The 23,285-nt window shown below is 34.7% G+C and overlaps 1 protein-coding gene across 1 annotated transcript in view; it reads right to left on the reverse strand.

Annotated features, from left to right (window-relative positions):
- Window positions 1–15,496, reverse strand: part of LOC149787308 (methionine--tRNA ligase, cytoplasmic-like) — an 86,519-nt gene extending 71,023 nt beyond the window's left edge. The window contains exons 1-4 of the mRNA XM_089977842.1: window positions 15,272–15,496; window positions 13,380–13,491; window positions 5,390–5,480; window positions 4,789–4,870 (exon numbers count right to left, since the gene is read on the reverse strand). Of these exons, the coding sequence (XP_089833968.1) occupies window positions 4,789–4,870; window positions 5,390–5,480; window positions 13,380–13,482 (276 nt within the window). The 5' untranslated portion in view covers window positions 13,483–13,491; window positions 15,272–15,496. The remainder of the gene's footprint in view (window positions 1–4,788; window positions 4,871–5,389; window positions 5,481–13,379; window positions 13,492–15,271) is intronic.
- Between the last annotated feature and the right edge of the window lie 7,789 nt (window positions 15,497–23,285).

Raw genomic sequence — 23,285 nt, forward strand, 5'->3', positions numbered from 1 at the left:
AGCCTTCTCAGAAAGACTGTAAACATCTTTCTGTCTATATGTTATATAAGCAATGGGAAGCAGCTCTTATGGGTTATCTCTGCTTTCTACCCACTAGGTGGCTGCCATTATTCTCAGATGTACCAGTTTTCACTTGGGCAAAACCTTAATGGACACCCGCATTGTGGGAGAGATCACTTGTAATGTGATCAGGTAAATATTGTCAGAGAAACATAATTATATAAAAAAGCTCTCTTTCTGACCAATACATCACCTGATCACATTATGTTAGAAGAATAGGTAATAAGAGGAGGAAATTCTAAGCATCCTATTTTTACCTGTATCATCCTACCTTACCTGTATCACCTAATAGGCACAGGATTGCTCTACAAAATGGATGAAGTTCTCCTAATTTGTATGTGCACAGGAGACCCCCAAGGGATTTCTCACTCGATTATTGTCTCACCATCCAAAAGTTTCCCAGGTGAATCCAGCAGAAGTGGCAAATTATATCTGGGTCAAAAGTTATGCTTTCACAATTGAGACAATTCATTCAAGACCAGACTCATCTAAGTAGCTCATATTTCATGAGCTGAAATATTCATTAGTCATACCTGATCCAGTGGGATTTGAGAGCACACTGACTTAATAAGTCTTTGTGTGGATTGTGTCTTGCATTCCTGCCTTCAGCCATAGCAAAATCCAGCAGGGTTACGCAGCTTTGCTTCTCTTGACAGATCAATCAAAAAGAGGGAACAGATAGTTATTGTTGCTGACTAGTGAGAGCAACCTTTTTCTAGGATGGAACCAGGCTATGTCATTACAACAGAATGGAAATGCATGTAGTTTGGATCTATGGATATTATATGTAGCTCACTCACTCTGGATGTTGAAGGTTATCTTATTATAAATTACAGGTCATGTATGTTAGCCACTTCAGTGTAGGGGGAGACAGTGGCTCAAACGTAGGTGAGTCTGGCCATATCAAAATCCAGGAGATTCCATTTGGGAATAATCTGAGTGAGTGAGTGTGGTTTGCATGTAAATAAGTGTTGACTGCATGGGTCAGAACTGTACTGCAAGTCAGGGATTATCTAGTTGCAGCGAAAATAATCTCTTTGATGAAGTCTGAATGTGTTAAAAATCATAGAACAGTGTCTCTTAATTGTGATAGGGGCTAACTTCTTGTCTGGAAAAAGAAAGTGAAAGACGTTCACCATTAGGGAATGGGTTATGCGAGTCATGTGATGTCATTGATGTAATACCTGTCAAAGACAATATACAATTTCCTCTTTTATATCATCAAACTGTAAGATCTGTGACGATCCTTTCCAGGATTGAAGCTCAAACTCCTCGGTCAGGATATCCTTGTAAGAAGCCAGGAGTAACTGAGGATTTTGCTTGGATATAACAGCATGTACGGCCCACGCTCATACTGCTTCCCCAAACATGAGGCAAAGGTCTGAGGACTGTCACCCTTGCATAGGATCAAGTTCCATGGATATTTCCAACAAAATGTGGAAGGCATTGAGAATGGATTTCATCACCAAAAGGTTGATATAAGGACCCTTCTCTTGAAGGGTCCATTCACAACTGACCACTGCAAGTCAATAGTAAACTGACATTGTAGCAGATCCACCGCACAATGAGTAGGCTGTGGAGCCGTAAGAAATTTCCTCACATAAACAATGTCTTATCTGAAACTTTGATGCAAGAACTATACTTTCAATATGCTGATGGAAAGACATGTCAATATGTGCTGTGAGTTCCATATCGAGATGGACAAAATGTTGAGAATGGATAAGGTCCAACTTCTCTACCATGATTATCCACCCTGAACTGCAAATAAGGGAAGTAAGATAATAATTCTGCAGTAAGCCGTCCAGGAATGTGCCTTTTCCATGGAGGGCTTCACGAACTGGGATATGACTTGATGTAAGGTCCAACTTCATTGTCTTGGTTGATGTGTTGGGTAGTTGATATGACTTGATGTAAGGTCCAACCTCACTGTCTTGGTTGATGTGTTGGGTAGTTGATATGACTTGATGTAAGGTCCAACCTCACTGTCTTGGCTGATGTGTTGGGTAGTTTTAAGGGTTCCATACATTGATGGACCAAATTGTTGAGATGGGACAAGGTCAGACTTCTCTACACTATCTGCCACACTGTAGTGAGGATAGTAAGGTTGTTAGTTACTTTTCTGTGGTATGTGATGGAAGAATGTTGCTGTCTTTGCAGCCAACACCCTTACTTTTAGTGACAGCCCAAGGGCTTAGACTTGGGAAGTACGAATGAGTAGAAAAGACAAACACAGACACTGATCAGCCAATGCATATGCAATGAGAAATTAGGGTCTATGTTGTTTGCAGCTGAACTCACATAATAAGCAAGTGTATATGGTATTTTAGCAGAACAGCAACTTAAATAAGCAGATTATAGTCTATTACATAAAACGAGAATTTACTGCAAACATACACACACTATTTTCTTACATTTTAATGAAAGTAATTATATCTGTATTTTGATAAAATGTGATTTCTTGTGGTCATTAATGGCAAATTCTTTGATTCTACCAAACAATGTTTTAAGTGTAGCCTTAATCCATAACTGACTAGTCAAATGAGCTGTGGAATTTTAGTGCTGTTCAATTAGGTCATATCTACTTTAGCTAATGTGATTACAGTGGAACCTGTCTTGAAAGACCACCCCTTCTGCCAAAACATAATGGTCTCTCATGACAGGTGGTCTCTCATAACAGGTTATAACACTATATAATCTCTAAATCTGTACAGGGAGAACCTGGTCTCTCAAGACAGGCAGTCTCTCATAGCAGTGGTCTCTCAAGACAGGTTTTACTGTACCACACTGAAGGTGCAATCAGCTAGACTGCTTTAACAGTGATAAGGTCAAATGAAATCTGAAATTAATTTATTTGCAGATATCATAAAATCAATAGCTGATGATATTCTGATATTTATTGGCGCAATGTACAGGCCATTAAATGGGGTGTAGCTGGATTTTTTAAAATCTTGTTTTGATTTGAAAAGAACAAAAATTATCTTGAGTGACAAAAAAAATCCTGATTCGATTGAAAATTCTAACCAACCACTACCCCAAATCAAATGGTCAGTCCCTAATAAACTTAAGAACCTCAAATCTGAGCTTTATTAGTCAGTTACTTGGCACATGAATGTACAGTTATGTATGTACATAATATAGTTGCATAGATTCATATTCAAACTTGCTACCTGACTATCATCATATCTGCTACCATGCATTGATGATCCGCTTCATTCAACATCGACCCTTGACATATGTAACTAGATGTTTCAGTCTACCACTCTGCTATATGATTGGATGCAGATAAAAGAAACTGATGCAAACAGTGTCTACCACCCTGTTATCTGATTGGTTGTGGCTGGTAAACAAACTGATACAATTAGTCTACCACTCTATCTGATTGGAAGCAGCTTAAAAAAAGATTGATCCGAACAGTGTCTACCACTCTGCTATATGATTGGATGTGGCTAAAAGAAATTCATACAGTCTACCACTCTGCGATATGACTGGATGTGGCTAAAAGAAATTCATATAGTCTACCACTCTGCTATATGACTGGATGTGGCTAAAAGAAATTCATAGTCTACCACTCTGCTATATGACTGGATGTGGCTAAAAGAAATTCATACAGTCTACCACTCTGCTATATGACTGGATGTGGCTAAAAGAAATTCATAGTCTACCACTCTGCTATATGACTGGATGTGGCTAAAAGAAATTCATACAGTCTACCACTCTGCTATATGACTGGATGTGGCTAAAAGAAATTCATAGTCTACCACTCTGCTATATGACTGGATGTGACTAAAAGAAACTCATAGTGTCTACCGCATTGCTATATGACTGGGTGTGACTAAAGGAAACTCATACAGTGTCTACCACTCTGCGATATGATTGGATGTGGCTAAAAGAAATTCATACAGAGTCTACTGCTCTGCTATATGATTGGATGTGGCTAAAAGAAATTCATACAGTCTACCACTATGCTATGTGACTGGACATGGCTAAAAGAAATTCATACAGTCTACGACTATGCTATATGACTGGACTGGATGTGGCTAAAAGAAATTTATACAGTCTACCACTATGCTATGTGACTTGACATGGCTAAAAGAAATTCACACAGTGTACGACTATGCTATATGACTGGATGTGGCTAAAAGAAATTCACAGTCTACCACTATGCTATGATTGGATGCGGCTAAAAGAAATTCATAGAGTCTACCACTCTGCTATGTGATTGGAATTGCTGGAAAACAAACTGATACAATCAGATAGTTTATTAAATGTAAATTTACTTCTGAAGATAGTGTAGAGTAATTGTATCATACATATGTCACATTTATTTTTCTACAATTTAAACTTTTTAATGACAAGTTTTTCCTCTGAGTTAACACATGTTGATATCTTTGAAGTCGCCATATTGAATATCTGACAGGTCAAGAAATGGACATTCTGACTAATGAGGGCACGAGTTTAAAACAGTTTCAGCAAACTACATGTATTCCAGGGGGGTGATGTGGACCAAACTGGACTGATGACCATTGGCTAGTGAAGACAAACCACTACAAGTATGCACCAAGTCTTATATCAATCAGATATGTAGAACTATATAGATAAACTGTAAGTATGATGGCATAGGAGAAACCGATATTTGTCCAATACAAAAATTTATTAGTTAGTGAATTTGAATTCAAACACTGTGGTAAAATTAGCTAAAGTAAAACAAATGTAACTAATGTTCCTCACCAACAGTACAGCACTTTCCCATTCCAACCACTGGTCTAATGCAGAGGGGTCAGTCTCCTTCCAGCTCAAATTTGTCAAGTATCTACATGGATTTAAGAAAACAATATTAATTTCTAGAACTTCTGCTGAAATTAAAGTGTTATTTATAACAAACAATAATAGCTACATCACAGAAGCATGTTCTGATCAAATTCTTTAATTCTGAAGTTTTTTCCACTTGTTTCACATGTACAATATTATGTACCACGTTTTAACCATTTATGATCATGTTGACAATTCTGCCATGTTATATGTAACATTTAATTTTATCATTCTTTACACTTCTTTTAACACAATAGTCCTTTAAACTTTAACTGTAAAATTCATAATGATATTCAAAAAATTATCTTATCCAATACTGGAGGAAAGATCACTGGTAATAAGACCACTTGCTGGACTGGAGATAAGTGATCTTATAACCAGGGTGTCTATGAAACAAGGTCCATTAAATATCTAAAAGAAAACTTGTTTTATTTGAATTTCCAATTGATTTAACAGTGTGGTTTGAAACTAGGGTGAGTGTTTCTTACAAAGGATTTTATTGTATTCAGCTGTCCCTTACCTAGCTGCCGCATTGGCTGAGAAGAGAAATTCCCCTGGGTGCATTTCTAATGCTGGCAGCTTGCAACTGCTCAAATAGGTTACCACTTTCTCTGGAAAATGAAAGTTATAATAACTGAATGATATTTTAAAAAATACATGCGTTCAGGATTACATTACTGCCTCAATCAATCTAAGCACAGTTTAAGAAAATTACAATGCATTTATATTAAAAAAACCAGATCTTTCTCAGAGGGAAATGAAATAAATAAAAAGATACAAACATGCAAAATGTGACAAATGAAAAATCAAAAGTTTTACATTTGGCACAGATAAGAAAAACTATCCTAGATAACACAAACCAATGAAAAGGAAAAAAACTGCAAGAAATAACTACATGTCTAAAAAGGGATCATATACATTTGATTCCTGACTACTCTAAATGTAATTTGGGCACATGGATACAAAATGGATTCTTTTCTCAAGTACTGTGGTGAGTGCATCATCTTTTCATAGAACCATGGCAATGCATGGCTTGGTACACACACTAATATTTTCAAATTTATTTACAACAGTCACATTGTTTTCTAGTTCTATTAAATCATTATGGTAAGAAAGAATGTTAAATGACTAAACAAAACAAAGACGAAAGTGTTTTCAACTGTTTACTTATATAATGATGGATGTATTGGGAATGAATAATTGCATCTGAAGCATCTGTACTAGTCCATATTGTAACATTCACACACAAATTTCACACTCATTTAGCATTTTTTCTTTCTTATTTTCATGTGAGTGTCCCTTCTATTTATCACATTTTACACACATTTACTACACTCACAATAAATTTTCTTCTTTTTCTCTCTTCACAACCTTGCATCTTCCTCATCAAAAACAATTTCTTTTGTTTTTCCTTTTACTCATGTTTAATATCTCTTTTAAAAATTTCACTGTTCCTTCTCTATCCATATACATATACCTTGAGATGTTGGTCACTGAAAGGTCTAGTCTTGCTTATCTAGTATTTGCTTTTATGTGACAAATTTTGCAAGAACCAACCATTTCGTAAAAAAAAATCCTAAAGGGTAAAAAAAAAATTATATATAAAATTGTTTGGGTCAAATAATGCATACCAGGCTTGTATGTCGATGATTTTGTTTTGTTAACTGAGAATCACCCTCGAAAAGAATGCATTATAGACTAGCTTATAAGAAATGTGCCAGCAGATCTGGGTCCATTGAAGATTGTTTGGATTACATGTAATCAGTATAATAACAGCACAGACCTGATCTGCCTGCACATTATGTGACATCAGATCAGTGTCTATGTTGTTTGCAGTTGGACTTGACTTAAAAGCAAGTACAGACAATATGTTAACCTGAAAATAAACATGCAAAACTCTGAAATTTTAAACATTTTGAAATTGGAGACATTTAAACTGGATTGTACCTAATAATTTCCTACCCTTTAGGGCCTCTAAAAAAAATCCCTGCATGCAAAGAAACATGCATATTACAGATATGCTATGACATACAAAACATCACTTTCAACCGCTATACACATGATCTCAAAGTGAAAAGAGTTGTTATCTTGTACAACAATTTCCTCCATTCCTTTTCTTTAATGTATGAGAGGCTAATTGCTGTTCAACAGGTGTCTTATTATTTTCTAACAAGACATAAGTAGACTAGTCAACTTCCTTGTCTCCTAAAACACTATCTGTAACAACCTGTACACAATGTTAACATTGCTAGGTATCCAAGGAGTATTATAGGTCACAGAACATTATCACATCCTACATGAAATACTTTTTTCAGGTATCTTCTCATGCATAACTGTAACACATATTCATGACCTCCCCTGCTTTGCTCAACTCATGCACTATCAAACAATGTGCCCCTTGATTTTAATCCTTAGGGAGGGGTGAGAAAACAATAGACCAAGTGTCTGATTTTAGCTGAACATTTGCTGGGGTTTACAAATCCACTTGCTTAACTCACTGGACAAGCTCAAACTCTGCCCAGGCAAGCTCGAGTTTCCAGGATACTTGCCTGTTGGCAAATAACAAAACTAATAGGAGAAAATGGCAGTGTTCTGTTCATAATGCTTATGTTCTGTAAGTTTTATACCCCATACATATATCAGCACATTTATTTAGTATTTATATGTACTTCATTCTTCTATTATGTAATTGGCCACAATTTCTTTCATTTATTTTATGACATTTCCATGTTGTAGTGAATGCCAATCCCCATTTTCCTGTGCATACATGACAATGTGAATATTTACTATATTAAAGCGAGTTTTGACAAAATAGGAATACATATTTGTTTTAACTTATGTTAAATTTTAATTCTAGTAATTGTACAAATCCAGAATTCATTTAAACTTATGCTACATTTCAACTCTAGTAACTATAAATATCCAGGATTGTCAACTTCCATGCCATAACCCTACATGGTACAGTTTGAGAGTTTGCCAACTCTAAATAATTGGCTTCTTTTTATGCATGTTGCTGATTATAAGGTGAGTAAGTGTTAATTGTTAATAATATAATTTGTCAGATTTTTTTGACAGGTGTGTTTGAAAAAAAGAGCACATGAACCTAACAATGAACATGACCAGGAGAATTTTGTTCAAAGTGCAATCAATGTACCAAAAATGCAGCATCCACAAGCAGTGTTTATGATCTGCTGGTTATGTGATAATTACAAGAAAACAACATACTGATGAATATTGCCAATTTCAAGGTGATTAGATGATAACTGTTCCATAACAGATAACATAAGTGTTCATGAATCATTCAATTGTTGTGTGTACAAAATAAATCATTACCAACAGTCCAGTTTTCATTAATTTATATTTAATTCATGAGATGACTCTACTATCATAACGTACCAACGGAAAAAAGGAATTTGATCAAAATATTCCTTATATATATATATATATATATATATATATATATATATATATATATATATATATATATATATATATATATATATATATATATATTGTCTTTCATGGTCAGTTAGGATATGGGATTCTTCTCTGAGGATTTTGGTTACTGCTTATAGGGAAGGCACAGGGAAAACATGTTTGCTCTACAACTCCCACAATTCCTTGAGAGCTAATATCAACTTCCATGTCTTTTACCAACATTACTTGGATTGACAATTATTTCTGATCTTGACATGACATTTATTTCTGATCTGGACATGACATTTATTTCTAATCTTGACATGACATTTATTTCTGATCACTTTTATCATTAGGAAAAACGTGTGCTGTCTGAAGCAAACATCTAATGTAAATGGCTGTTAATGTATGCTCAGGAAATGTACTCGAAATGACACATAGTACTTTGATGTTCTTGATACAGAGAAACAAATTTGTGCAGTAGATACAGAGAAACAAATTTTAACAGTAAATGCATTACATTTTGTGAGTGTCCCCAAATGAAATATATAAAAAAAAAACAAATAATGTAAACACCTATTTTTTTTAATACAGAAATATAATTTATTGATGATGTTCAGCACCCCCATGACGTACACAGTTTTGTAAAAACAAGGATTACCTTTAGGGCACAATACCTTTTATTATGTTTTAAATCCTGTGCAAAAGTGCAAGCCTTAAGAACATTTTTAACAGTGTGATTTTTTTTTCATAAGGTTTTGACTGATTTTTGTGGGGGGGGGGAATAGTTTATCAATATTGAAGTTAATGCTATGTATAAAAAAAACCCAAGCTAAATATATTACTATCTTTCTCTTCCTAATACAAAGGACCCTGCCAGGATACACATATCAATCAACCTAAATTTGTAAACTTCTGGATTTATGGGGAATAAAAAAATAAAACAAAAATTATTCTTGTAATTTATTAATGAATACAAATATGGGAAGAAAAAGGATGAAAATGATACTTCACAGGTTTCCATATCTTGGTTTATAAAGGATGGTGAACTTTTATATCCTGTAGCCACTAACCCCTATGACCGCTGATCCGCTCCAACTCTGTTCAAACTGGAGAATTTATCAGTGACATCCAAGGAAGAATTGTGGCAGCTTGCATGTAACTAGCTCTCAATACAACTCTGATTACTACATTGAAAAAGTTTGGAAAGTAAAATTTCCACGCAGAGCAAGCAATCTCCTGAGAGAGAAATGTCATTCAAAAAAAAAGTTTAGACATGTACTCTCCAACCCAAATCAATCACATCATTCTGATGTCAAAATAAAGAAACTTTATGACATGGGTCAACAATGGGGAAAATATCGAGAAGAAATTTTCTTTAAATTCTGAACAATATGTAATGCTTTTAGACTCCAGACAAACTATTATAATGTATGGCTTTCATTTGCTTCCATGTTATGACAAACAAGACAAGTCTCTGCAAAAGACACTGGGCATTACCACTGAGTCCCAGTCTGACGTGCTTACATTTGCCAATCTTGAGACATGAGACAAACAATGCAGCAGCAATTTTTAAAAAAATTATGTACTGTACAATCACCCATAGCCCACCAACTGGTAACCCTATCCCAGTGATGAGAATAAAACTCTAGTAAAGAATCAACATCTACAAAACTATCAATGTCTCAAGTTCTGTGTCTAGTTTCAATGATGTTGGAGAAATTCAAAAACAATTATGTATGGACTGTATAAAAATATTTCAAGGTTCTTTAAAGCACAGTGTTAATTATATAACTACAGTACTATCAACAAAGTTCAATTCTTATTTTTTATTACTGTAGGATTGCACAAATGTTTTATCGTGGAAAGGTATTGAATATTATTTTATCATATATGATAATATCTTATATTATACAAAAAGGATTGTAGGGTACTTTGACATATATACCAACATCTCATACAACAGAAACATTGTAGGACATACATACCAACATCTCATATCATACAACAGGAATTGTAGGGTATTTTACCATACATGCTAATATATCATACCAAGTATTATACAACAGCCATTGTAGGGTACTTTAACATACATACCAACATCACATATCATACAACAGGCATTGCAGGTTACCTTAACATACATACCAACATAACATCTCATATCATACAACAGATATTGCAGGGTACCTTAACATACATACCAACATAACATCTCATATCATACAACAGACACTGCAGGGTACCTTAAAATAAATACCAACATAACATCTCATATCATACAACAGACACTGCAGGGTACCTTAACATACATACCAACATCACATCTCACATCATACAACAGACACTGCAGGGTACCTTAACATACATACCAACATAACATCTCATATCATACAACAAATATTGCAGGGTACCTTAACATACATACCAACATAACATCTCATATCATACAACAGACACTGCAGGGTACCTTAACATACATACCAACATAACATCACATATCATACAACAGACACTGCTGGGTACCTTAAAATACATACCAACATAACATCTCATATCATACAACAGATACTGCAGGGTACCTTAACATACATACCAACATCACATCTCATATCATACAACAGACACTGCAGGGTACCTTAAAATACATACCAACATCACATCTCATATCATACAACAGACACTGCAGGGTACCTTAAAATACATACCAACATAACATCTCATATCATACAACAGACATTGCAGGGTACCTTAACATACATACCAACATAGCATCTCATATAATAAAACAGACGTTTGGGGCCCCGAGTGGCCAAGTGGTCTAAAGCGTTCTCCATTATGGATCACTGCCATCTCACCTCTGTCTGCGTGGGTTCGAGTCTAGGATTCAGCCAATGTGGGTATGTGAGAAAGCTTGCCAGTAGCTTCTTGTGGGTTGGTGGTTCTTTCCGAGGTTATCCTAGGTACTTCCTCCACCATTAATACTGGCCACCATGTATAGCCTATCGTGTGCTGAAAAATGGCATTAAACCCTACAACAACAACAACAACAACAACAACATAAAACAGACATTGCAGGGTACCTAATCATACATGCTAATATCTCATATTATACATCAGGCATTGCTAACTGTCAATAAAATTTATTATATTTATATTTTTGGGAAACAGATGGAAAAGAACATGTTTTGCAAGTACATTTTAATTCTGAAATTCATTGTCAGAAACAAAACAAATACATGCTTATGATGTACCCTGGTATGATCTGACATTGTCTATAGCATGCTACATTTCTTGGCTCCAATCAGTATCATCACAGAAAGGAACAACAATAACACGGCTACAAAGATTGAAATGATACATTTTACCCACCAGATGGCTCTGATGTCAGCTTGATGCACATCATATAATTCTAACTGATAAGGTCCCTACAGTTCTTGACCTATCAAATAAGGTAGTTTAAGAATAATGTACATGTTTACATTATTTTTGTCCTGATGGGTTTGGAAAGGAGTTAATTTTGTGAATCAAGTAGGAATTACAATGCATAACACATCTGGACATATATGGAGAAACATCATTCCTTACAGAAAGATTGCCTTATAATGAATGACACAATTACAGTCAAAACTGTCAACAGAGGCCACCTATGGCAAAGGCAAATATGACCTTTGCACACTGGTTAAATCTATATGCAGATTCACCTTCCAACTTGGTTTTCAGAATAAATACTGTATATACCCACTTATGAGTCCAACTGCAAACTGCACAGACCTAGATCAGCCATTGTGTCATACGCCAGCAGAACAGGGTCTATGCAGTTTGTTCAGAGTAATCAGTAGAACAAACAGTATAGACCCTGAATTCCAGATGCATTATGATATGGCAGATCAGGATCTTGGTTCGTTGTTTGCAGTTTGATGCAAATTGTGAGTACATACTATTATTATTATTACTATTATTATTATTACTATTATTAGATTTAATTTAGTGCACTATTAATTTAAATTATACAATGGATTTCCAAAGTGCCCATTAATACTTTCTGATTAAATTACTATAATGAGATTATTATCAATTCATTTAGAGACATTTTATATTAAATTATTGTCATACATCAAGACTGTTAGCACATCAAAACTATTCCAGGCTATTGGTACATTAGCACATTTGATGACTGGAATTCATTATAAATACTCTATAATTTTGGACAAGTGTCAGAACTTTGAGGACTATTTGGGATTTAATTCACAATACTGTTAAGTTCATTTTAAAATTTTGTATTCTATTTTACAAAACTTGTTGGTTTTCATCTTTTTCTGTTACTTAGTTTCAGGCCATAGAATTGAAACAGTATATACCATATATACTTGCTTATAACCACGGTCTAAGTGTAACACAGACCCAGATCCACGGTCACATTATCTGCTGGCAGACAATGGTCTATGCTGTTTGTTCTTAGTATTACACTTAACAAACCAAAGACTCTGATCCACTGGTGCTTGATGCAATGGCAGGTCTGAGTCTATGTGGCTTGAAACTGAACCTGACTTATAAGCAAGTGTATACAGTATTTGCATTTAACATTACAATAATGACCTTAAAGTCCCAATTACAAGCAGAGTTCTACAAATGTAAAGAACTGAACAGAGAGGATAAAGACATTAAGCCTTTTACTGATGCAAACATTTGCAAAGGAATGAACACATTCAAGTCATATGCATTTTTTTGGTTATGACTCATGATAAGTTTACAATTTAAGATACATTCCAGAATCAATGAATGAATATATCTAGACATACTGCCTAGCATTTAAAGGTTCAGATTGGGGATATTACAATAAGAGATCTCTGCCTACAAAAGACCATGCACAATTTTTGCACCTTTTGTTGATTTTTCTACCACAATGTATTAGAAATAAACATGAATCAACCATTTATGTACCTATTACATTCAGCTGATTTTGTGGACCAAATCCTTCCAATAGTGTGTACATTAAGCGATGGGGGACTTGCATTATAAGTGGGAATTTAAGTGTCATTAAATACTTTTGACCATAAATGGTCTCTCAGTACAACAGGAAAATATCCTACCATCTGATTTTGTGTGGACTATTTCCAGTTTCACACCACTGATTTCTGAAGCCACTATAATTTTCAAAGTCTGGAAATTCCCTTTATCTGTATACAGCTTCATCTCGCAAGCCTAAAAACAGAAGAGGGGACTCATATTATTCGTTTGTTTTAAAGCAAAGGATGAATGCTTTCGGCATACTGAATGATAGATCAATAAAGTACAAGTTAAAGTTCTGGTTACTCATCCATAACATCAGTGACTACAGTGGGTTTATTTAATGAACAGAATGATGAAGATACTTGTGCATGTGTTCTATGTACATGTTATAGGTGTTGTTATATACTAGTTTAGAAATCTTTCAGACTGCCATTTTATAGTCATGTTTTCGAAAGAAACAACAAATATATCTTGTTTAAAGGTAGTTAACTAAGCATTTTTACCAACTTGCAATTACAATACTATAATCTAGTTACTCCTATCAGTTAAAGTTCATTACAATGTATAGCTTCTACAGTGGTCTTTTAAAGTCATATGGCTAAAATACACATTATATATCTCTCCATCCAAACACATACTTTCACATATGAATACACTGCATATGAATATGATATATTTACAAGATGTGTTTATGATATACATTCAACACAGAGAATTTTCTACTTGATGCTGCTTAAGCTAGTGAGCAATCTTTCTCACATATTTTTCTCACATACTGGCCAAACCCGAGACTCGAACCCACACAGACAGTGGTGAGATAGCGGTAGTTGGTTATAAATAAGTGCTTAAGACCACAAATATACATGTAATGTTGTAGTTAAGATAAGCAGAAATAAAAACATTTGTTGTACCTCATAAGCTTAAGCATGCAAGTATGTATGTATGTATTTATGTATGCATGTATATATAAGGTTAACAGTACTATGACGACTCTACAGTGCCACATAAAAGTTCTGAAAATGAATATATATAGAACTTATTTTTAAAAATTATTAAGATAAACCATTCTAAATAAATGCAGACATCTAGCACAAAAATAAAATAAAAGAAAAGGTAATGATGCTAAAATTCAGTTAAAGGTAGATAACATTGATAATATATGTCACTATTTAAAATATGGTAGCAAACATATAAAATCCTTACAATGTGATATAATCAGCCATTATTTGTTGTCCCCATATAAAGGCCGTCACATTCAAAGTGGGCAATGAAATCTCTTATCTGTTGGGTGCACCACAATTTCAGAATAAAATAAAAACCACTATACTTAAACAATTAGGTGTTGGATTATTTAATTTTATTTTAAGAACATTACTAAGTACATCAAGTGGTCACAATTTCAAAAGTAATGTATTGTACATGGTGATGTTATGATGAGTTTTCACCCCTGCCAAATGAGATCACCTCAATATACCCGGGTACATATTAATGTTCTAAATGTCGGGTTTACTGTACATTCCGGAATGTTGCAACTGATCCTTCATTTGGCTGAATTTAGTCATCTTCCATATACTACATCAATGTTAGGGCATTGTAGAGCTAGTATGGTAACAATGCTCTAAAACACTATTTAAAAAAGAAAATTTATGTTCCAAAGCTTCAACATCCATACTCAGTATGGTTTGCTTCTTTACTTTGCTTAGCACAACTGACAGTCAATAGTTTCATTGGACGCAACCATAAAAAAATGGCTCGTCTGTATCAAAAGTTATGTTACCCAGATATTAAATAAAATTTCTTACATATGGTACTTAATAATTGTGTTTTGTACTTTTCAGCGAGGAGTTCACTCTGATCAAAAGTGCCACATGGTTTCTTCTCTAAAAGAAAAGACTGATACTGGCTAGCGACCAGTTATAGTAATTTTTAAAGAATGAATTACAACGTATTGAAGATGTAAACTATTACTTACCTTTTATGACGAGGACGGCAATCAACAATCACTCTTTACAACTGGTCAGTTCAATTTTACCAGAGCCCGCAGTTTAAGTATCCTAATAGACAATGAGTGTCTGAAATGCAGTTTCGAACCTCCGTACCACACAAGGCAAATCAATGAATGTGAACCCTTATGAACAGATAACCACTAGATGTTACCACATGTAGTGCCTTGCTTTAATAATTGCATCAGTAAAAATGCACGACTACCGGCTAAGGGAAGTAACTCCATAAGAAACAGTACGATCGGAAAATGGCTCGGCCATTTCCGTCACGCTGTGAAATTACCTTGATAGTGGTAGTAGGAATACATCAATCGGCTGTTTTTGTGTGCTTTGCCTCAGGCGGAATGTATCACATGTGTTATAACAGCAAAGGCCGAAAATGTTCCGACTGTCTCTTTGTCATCTTTCGCTGCCATATTATTCTCAGCGAAAAAAAGTATTTCACAATAATCACAGGGGTTCGTTACAGAGAAAATCAGAAGTATCCGTCCATGAATCAAGGGATAGGAGTTCTAACCTGTAACAATATAACACAAGGGAAGACACCAGTCCGCACCCCTCGGTAGTTCGGTAGTTCCAACAGCAGCATAGAGGGTGAACAGTCCTTTTGCTGAAACGTCATTTTGAAAACAAAGACATCATACGTGTTTTTCTAAATTTGTATGTGTGTTTTCGGTTATCCACCCAACGTTTCATTGAGGTCGCGCCCTCTCTGCTGCTGTCATTAAATCATTATTAATCAATAATGGTGCCAGCTATGGAATATTATACAGCTAGAATAGTTAGAGAAAGATTAGAAGCAATTAAGAAATTTCTTCCCGTCCGTGATTCGGTTAGACAAAAACTACAAGAACGTCAAGAATCTCAAGTTGAATTTGCAGAAGGTTCAGAACAATTATTTAAACCAATTGTCGAACCAACAAAGAAAATTGTTACAGCAACTGAGGTGACTCCAAAAGCTCTCGAAACATTACCTGTTGATATTGCTGTTCGTCTTCAAGCAGCTCAACCACCACCCCAGCAACCTCCTCAACCACAACCTGAAGTTCAACCATAACCTCTGCAAAGAGTTAGGATTAACATTACAGATAAATTCACGCCCGAAAGTATTGCCGCTATCAAAGACCCAGACCAAATAATTGGTATCATGATAGAGGTAAGTATGTAAAACCCGAATATGTTAAAACTTTTTAAAAAATGCTGATTGGATTAGGGATGTATATCGCGTCGCTACTAATACTCAACAAATCAGATCTGATGAAGACGTTAATAATTTTAACATTTTTAACCAGATAGTAGATGACGATCAATGCTGGAAGGGAGACAAAAAGAAGAAGAAACAAAGTTGCAACTTGAAAAAGCAAAAAGCAAAAACAGAAAGAAAACAATGAGAGAAGTAAATGAGGTCTCGAAACTCAAGGAGGTTGAACGAGAAAGGAAACAAAAAGAAAAAGAAGATCTGGAATTTGAAGAAATTAGACGAAGGAAGGAATTACGTTCCTCACCAGGTAAGAAAGAAGCAAATTGGAAATCAGTCTCAGAAAAACGGGAGAGGAAACAGATATAAAAATAAGTGAGGAAGAAGGAGCAACTGGAAATGGTTTTTCTACTCAAGAAAGTGGTATAGGAACTTGTCCTGACAGTGTTCTTGCCGATGTTGACCGACTATAAATTATGATCGGAGGAAAACGCGCGGGAAATAATTCTCCAGAAATTATAAATGAAATATCTGATATTTGTCGAAGATTATTTGCAGGCGGTGTTATGGATCGCAAGATTTATCATTCTTTTATTAATGAAATCACTGATGATTATTACAGCGGCTGAAAGAATTGATTAATCAGCATGTAATTTAAAAATGATTATACACAATGCGCAACGTAGGCCTGTAATAGTTAGGGACGTAAAGTCAGATTGCCAGCTTACAAAGTGATTTACGGAGATGGACTCGGTGATGTTAATATGGGTTTATTCAGAAAGATGGCTCAAAAAGCAATACCAATTACAAAACAATTAAGGATGAAGGCTGTTGATGCTGTTCGTGATAAAGATATTAGTGCTATTGGTAATGTTGCCGGTAAAGCATTTTCATCGATCAACGAAAGATTAGCTCGATTTGTACGAAGAAAACCACAACCAGTAAAATTACCCAGTACTGAAATTATGCCTGAAACTATCAGTAAAATAATAACTCAAGCTGCAAATCAAAAACTAGCAGAGTTGGCTGATATACCCCAGTCAAAAAAAGAAAAAATATAACGGCAAGTTTAATAGCAGAAAGTGTTCTTCATGTTAGACGATAACAATTATAATAAAATGTTTAAACGTATATCTGACCCAGCGTTCGATATGGAGGGACCAACTCTCAAAGATGAATCCATACACGATTATCAATAGTATTCTTACGACGCACAACAACCAGATCAGCGTGGTCGAATTGAATTACAAGTTCAAGATACATGCAGATATTTCTTAGCTGCTGAAGCGTGTATTGAAGTAAACGGGGAACTACTTTTGAAAGCTGATAATACATAATATAATGCCAATGATAGAATTAGTTTCGTTAATAACGGCATCATGACGTTGCTTGACAGTGCTACATACATGATTGATGGAAAAATATTTAAAATATTTCAAAAGACGTCGATGTTGCTACAACAATAATAGGTCTAGCAAGATAGTCTGATGATTATACAAGATCAGCTGGCCCGTCAATGATGTTTACCAAAGACACTTCTGACTTTGCTGACAACAGACAGAATAATATAAGAAGACAGTTGAACCATAGTGGCAACGCCAACTCTGATGTGCAAAATGAAATGATTAGCGTTAATGCACGTTTCAATTTATGTTTTACAACATGTCGATCAATGTTAAGAGGTAATCAAAGATTTTAATGCGCGATTCTACTATCTCACATCTTTGGATTTTGTAGAAACGTTAGAAAGGTTATTTTCGGGGTCATACATACAGTTGTACTTGTACGAAAGGCTACTGGCAATGATGTTATTTGGTGAGAAGGTGCTAGCGTTGAGGCTGGTAAAGTATTACTAACAAAACTTTCATTGTGGATGCTAGTAACGACTCCAACGATTGCCGAAGAACATAAATTGTTCTCTTTTATGGAAAAAGGCGGTAAATCATTATTATCATGGTTATCATGGTTAACAACAACTACAGACGGTGTTCAAAGTACTGTTATTTGTTAATTCAAGTGGCATATAGCATCGCAGCATGGTGTTTCTGCGCAAAGGCATATTTTCTTTGCTTTTCAAAATAATGAATGAGTAAACTCGCAAGAAATAAGTCCAATAATATTTGACAAACTTGGAGTTTCTGAAGTTTCGCTGAGGATAAATGGACATCAAGAACCAGCTGAAGATATATTATTAAATTTTGAATCAAATCATGTAACACGTGCCTATCATCGGTTAATGACATTTATGGGACCTGATCAAAATATAGATACTGGTTTGCAAATATCACAACTAGATTTTACAACTCTGTATCAGACTTTTTACTTTTCGCTGGAACATCTTGATTTATCTAGACAATCTGTCGTTGATATCCACTTTCGAGTTTGAGTAAATAGAGACGCTGGAGCTGATCCTAATTACAGAGCAGTTGATGTTATACTCAGCAACAAATCAATGCTACTTGAAGGCGTTGGTGAACGAATGAGAGATGTTGATGCTCCAGTGGAAAACATGTAATTAAATCACTCATGATATTTATAAATGTCATAGCATAATGTTAGTGTCAGTCTGACTCCCGGTCAGATTAAAAAGCTTCAATCAAGTTCAGCAAAGAACTATGGAATAAAAATATCACTAAAAAAAAGAACAAATCGCAGGTAGTCAGAATAAATTATCGCTGACTGAACGTCAGAAAAAACATTTCAATACCTCCAAAGAATCAGGAATAGGAGGTAAACTCAATCGTTCTGCCGACGCTATTAAAACGTCAATTAAAACAGGTGGCATTTTTCCACTTTTTGCAGCAATAACGGTGTTAATAGCCGCTGCAGCACCAACCATTGCAAAAACAGCTGCACTTGGTGTTTTAAGTAGTCTTGCTGGACATGCTGATAAAAAGATAACTTAAAAAATAACAGGAGGGAGAATTAAAAAAGGGGAAGGGGTCTAAGATTACCAGGAACCCGCTATCGATATGGAAAAGGTCTGAGACTTTCAGGAACAATTCGTTAATCCGTCCAATGTCAAATTTTGATTTACTTGATGCTGATAAAGAATTAAATAAAAAAATTCAGAGGTGGTTTATGCGTGATCGGTTAACAAAAGAACCAAACAACGTTGAAACAGGAATTATTAATTTGGATGATAGTTCTGGTCTTGGTACTCATTGGGTTGCATACACATTTGGTCCACGCGGTTATATTTATTTTGATTCATATGGGCTTTATCCACCAATAGAATTTTAAAAATACGCCAAGAATATTCCATTTTGGTATTCATCATTGCCAACACAAATACTAACTGATCCGCCAATATGTGGTCGTGAAGTAATTAATGTATTAAATGATATATCTTTATCAACTTTACCACCTCATAAATCGTGCACGAGCATACAAGTAGCCTTAATCGTTTTAAACAGATCTTAAAGGATAATGGTTGATATTTACGGATGATCTTCTATCAAAGACAAGAAAAATAAGATGATATTGATTTGTCAAATTACGCGACTAAAGGTGAACTCGCCGATATTATGAACCTCTCTGGAGTTAACCAAGATACAGTTATTATTTTTTAGGATAAATACGGTGTTTTAAAGACGACTAATATAAAATGAAATGACATAATTCGTAGAGTTCTCTGTGCTGCTAAGGATAATATTCCAGTATTTACTGACGGCGGTAGAATCGGAGACTCAAATATATCAATCGCAACTATTAGAAATGAAATTGAAAAAAGTGTTGCTAATCGTTTATGATCTACCAGTGATATAATGACAGGTAAACTCAGCATGAATGGAAATAAAATACTTGTTTTAAGAGATCCAACATCTGGTGAAGATGCCGCAACAAAAAATATGTGCACAATAAATATAATACAGTAGATACTAAATTGAACACGATACGAGCTGAGTATGACGCTCAAGTAAGTATGTTTTAAATCTTCATAGAAACTTTCAAAAACTCAATAAAATCACAGATGATTTCTTTGGAAGTCTTTTGACTGCCGACGTAAAACTCTGCGATATTAAAACAGCGATATCAGATATTGAAATGATCAGAAAAAATAGATGTTATAAGTGGAATTCCTGATATCGTTAAAAAATTAGTCTGATTACAATTCCCGACAAGCAAATTATACACAGTGTCAACAGGATTTTCAACATGGTCACAGTAAAATAACATTATCAAACATACCGTGGAAGTCACTGGTGTGTATAGACTGTCCGTGATCAGCAGTACAAACTTTATATATTTACCACGTATCTCTGGCGTCATCCAACCGATAATGTTTTCTGGAACCGTGTCTATTGTGTTAAATAAAGGAGACGAAGAAAGATTTATGCTGGAATTATTTGATAAAAAGTTAACCGCAGCGTCTTACTAGTGGTGTCTTGAATATTTGGCTGAGACACCTAGATTGATTACTAAATATTTAAAATACGAATATTCCGATCAACGCTTTAGATAAAATGAAGCACGTGAATGGCAAACAAAATTAAAAAATATCGTTGACGAATATACAGTTAAAGTAAAACAATATCGCAGACGTGTAGTTCTCGATGACATAATTGTTTATTCTGCTGTTATTGCTGGAACCGATGTATTATTACCAACAATAACAATGATGGCGTCAGCAGTTATAACAGTTTGTGTTTCAGCCGCAAGAAAAATTGCCGGTATTTTTAATATCACTGCCAAACAAATATGCACGTGCACAATCACAAAATTACATGGTTATATAAAAAAATTAAATACAGTGACGTTAGCATACTCCAAATTATCCTCGTTATTATCAGCAAGTCTTAGTGATGGAAAAATATCAAATTTTGAGTTTACGGAGATGATTAAACACTACAAGGAACCAAGGACGATGATTGATTTAGAAAATCGGGATTTAAATAACGTCAACTCCGAACGAATTACTTCAACAAGTTGTAAGGAACACAGTTCCAACATTAACAAAAATGATATCAGTAAACTAACCCTGAATTTAATGTTAATTTTCCAACTGCAGTTCCAACGAAAGAAATCTCACTAGCACAATTACGAGTATACCATAGTTGGCAAAATATCAGATCAAAATCATTCAGTGGATTACATGCCAATAATTCGCTTGTATTTGCAAATAATAAAAAAGATGCTGGAACACCAGACTGAAATGTTGTCGTAATTCCAACAGGCAATTCTCATATCTAACAAATCAACGATGAATTCAAGCGTAGAATGAAAGCTATAGCTGTAAGAGTATCCCAAATAGCTATAACATTTCACGAACCAACTTCATCATCTGCACTGAAATATTTTCTCCAGATCACGTGGTAGATATTTATTAATCGTCAATTAGATCTATTTTAGGGTGGCCTGAAATTCCACCAAAATATCATGGGCCGCCAGGACCAAAACGAGATGATTTTATCTCAGATAAAAAGCAAACATTTATAAGGTATACGGAATATCGAATATATATATATATATATATATATATATATATATATATATATATATATATATATATATATATATATATATATAATTCTGATGATATTCCTGATGCTGTTTCAGAAAAAGATCTATGGTTAGATATTTCTAAATTATTTACTGCTAGTGCTAGTGGTTGGTTAGTTAACAAAGATGAGATTAAAATATAGTCTGACTCGATCAAACCTAAATTTGTTGTTGTTGTTGTTATAGGGTTTAACGCCATTTTTCAGCACAAGATAGGCTATACATGGCGGCCAGTATTAATGGTGGAGGAAGAAACCGGGAAAACCCCGGAAAGAACCACCGACCCACGAGAAGCTACCGGCAAGCTTTCTCACATATCCACATTTGCCCAGCCCGAGACTCGAACCCACGCAGACAGAGGTGAGATGGCAGTGGTCCGTAACGGAGAACGCTTTAGACCACTCGGCCACTCGGGGCCCCCAAACCTAAATTTAAACAAACTATTGGTTGCAAAATTTATTTTCCAATATTATGCTTTATTACAGTAATGATGTGAAACAACAGATTATTGAAACAATGCAACATTTGAACCAACTGGTATCAGATCTCAAATATCTTAATAAAATAGTTATTCAAAGTGTCAATATTCCCAAAATTAACATTTTAGGTAAAGAATCATCAGAAGAAATATTTTCTAGATATTATAAAACAACTGAAATACAAAGATTTATAGTTCCAGAATACAGAACTGACGAACTAAAAAAATCAGTCAACGATCTCATCAATGAAAATTTTCCCAAAGTAATTGAAATATAGAGAAAAATAAATCCTCCAGCAGGCATTTTAAGACGTGATAATGATCCATACGGTCGCGGTAGACATATTTCGCCAAGAATCGTAAATATAACTTCAGTGATTACAGTTAATTTTGTATGTGATGCAGTTGATGGCAGTTATCAAATAGATCTTGAAAAATCAAATCAAGCTCAACAAGGATATATTTCATATACTTTTACACCGCAAGTACCACATGGATACTTGATTGTACAAAAGCCTATTAATCCTGTTTACCTACTTGTCATAACCCGTGTTTATCAAGAATACATTTCAAACTTACTGACCGATCCGGATGCTTAATTGATTTAAAAAATGAGAATCTGAATATAAATTTATTTGTAAATTCGTAACGATTTTTGATCATGCAGAGTGTTTAATAATTAATTATTTAATCAAAATGTATTATATAATGCACCAACATGTGAGAGTTTTCATACACGACAAAGAGGTGCGTGAAATCTCCATCAGAACAATAATGACACAGCCCCTAGTCAATACTGAACAAT

Source organism: Sinohyriopsis cumingii, chromosome 12 (genome assembly GCF_028554795.1).
Source record: "Sinohyriopsis cumingii isolate HCF-2022 chromosome 12, ASM2855479v2, whole genome shotgun sequence".
Classification (NCBI taxonomy): domain Eukaryota; kingdom Metazoa; phylum Mollusca; class Bivalvia; order Unionida; family Unionidae; genus Sinohyriopsis; species Sinohyriopsis cumingii.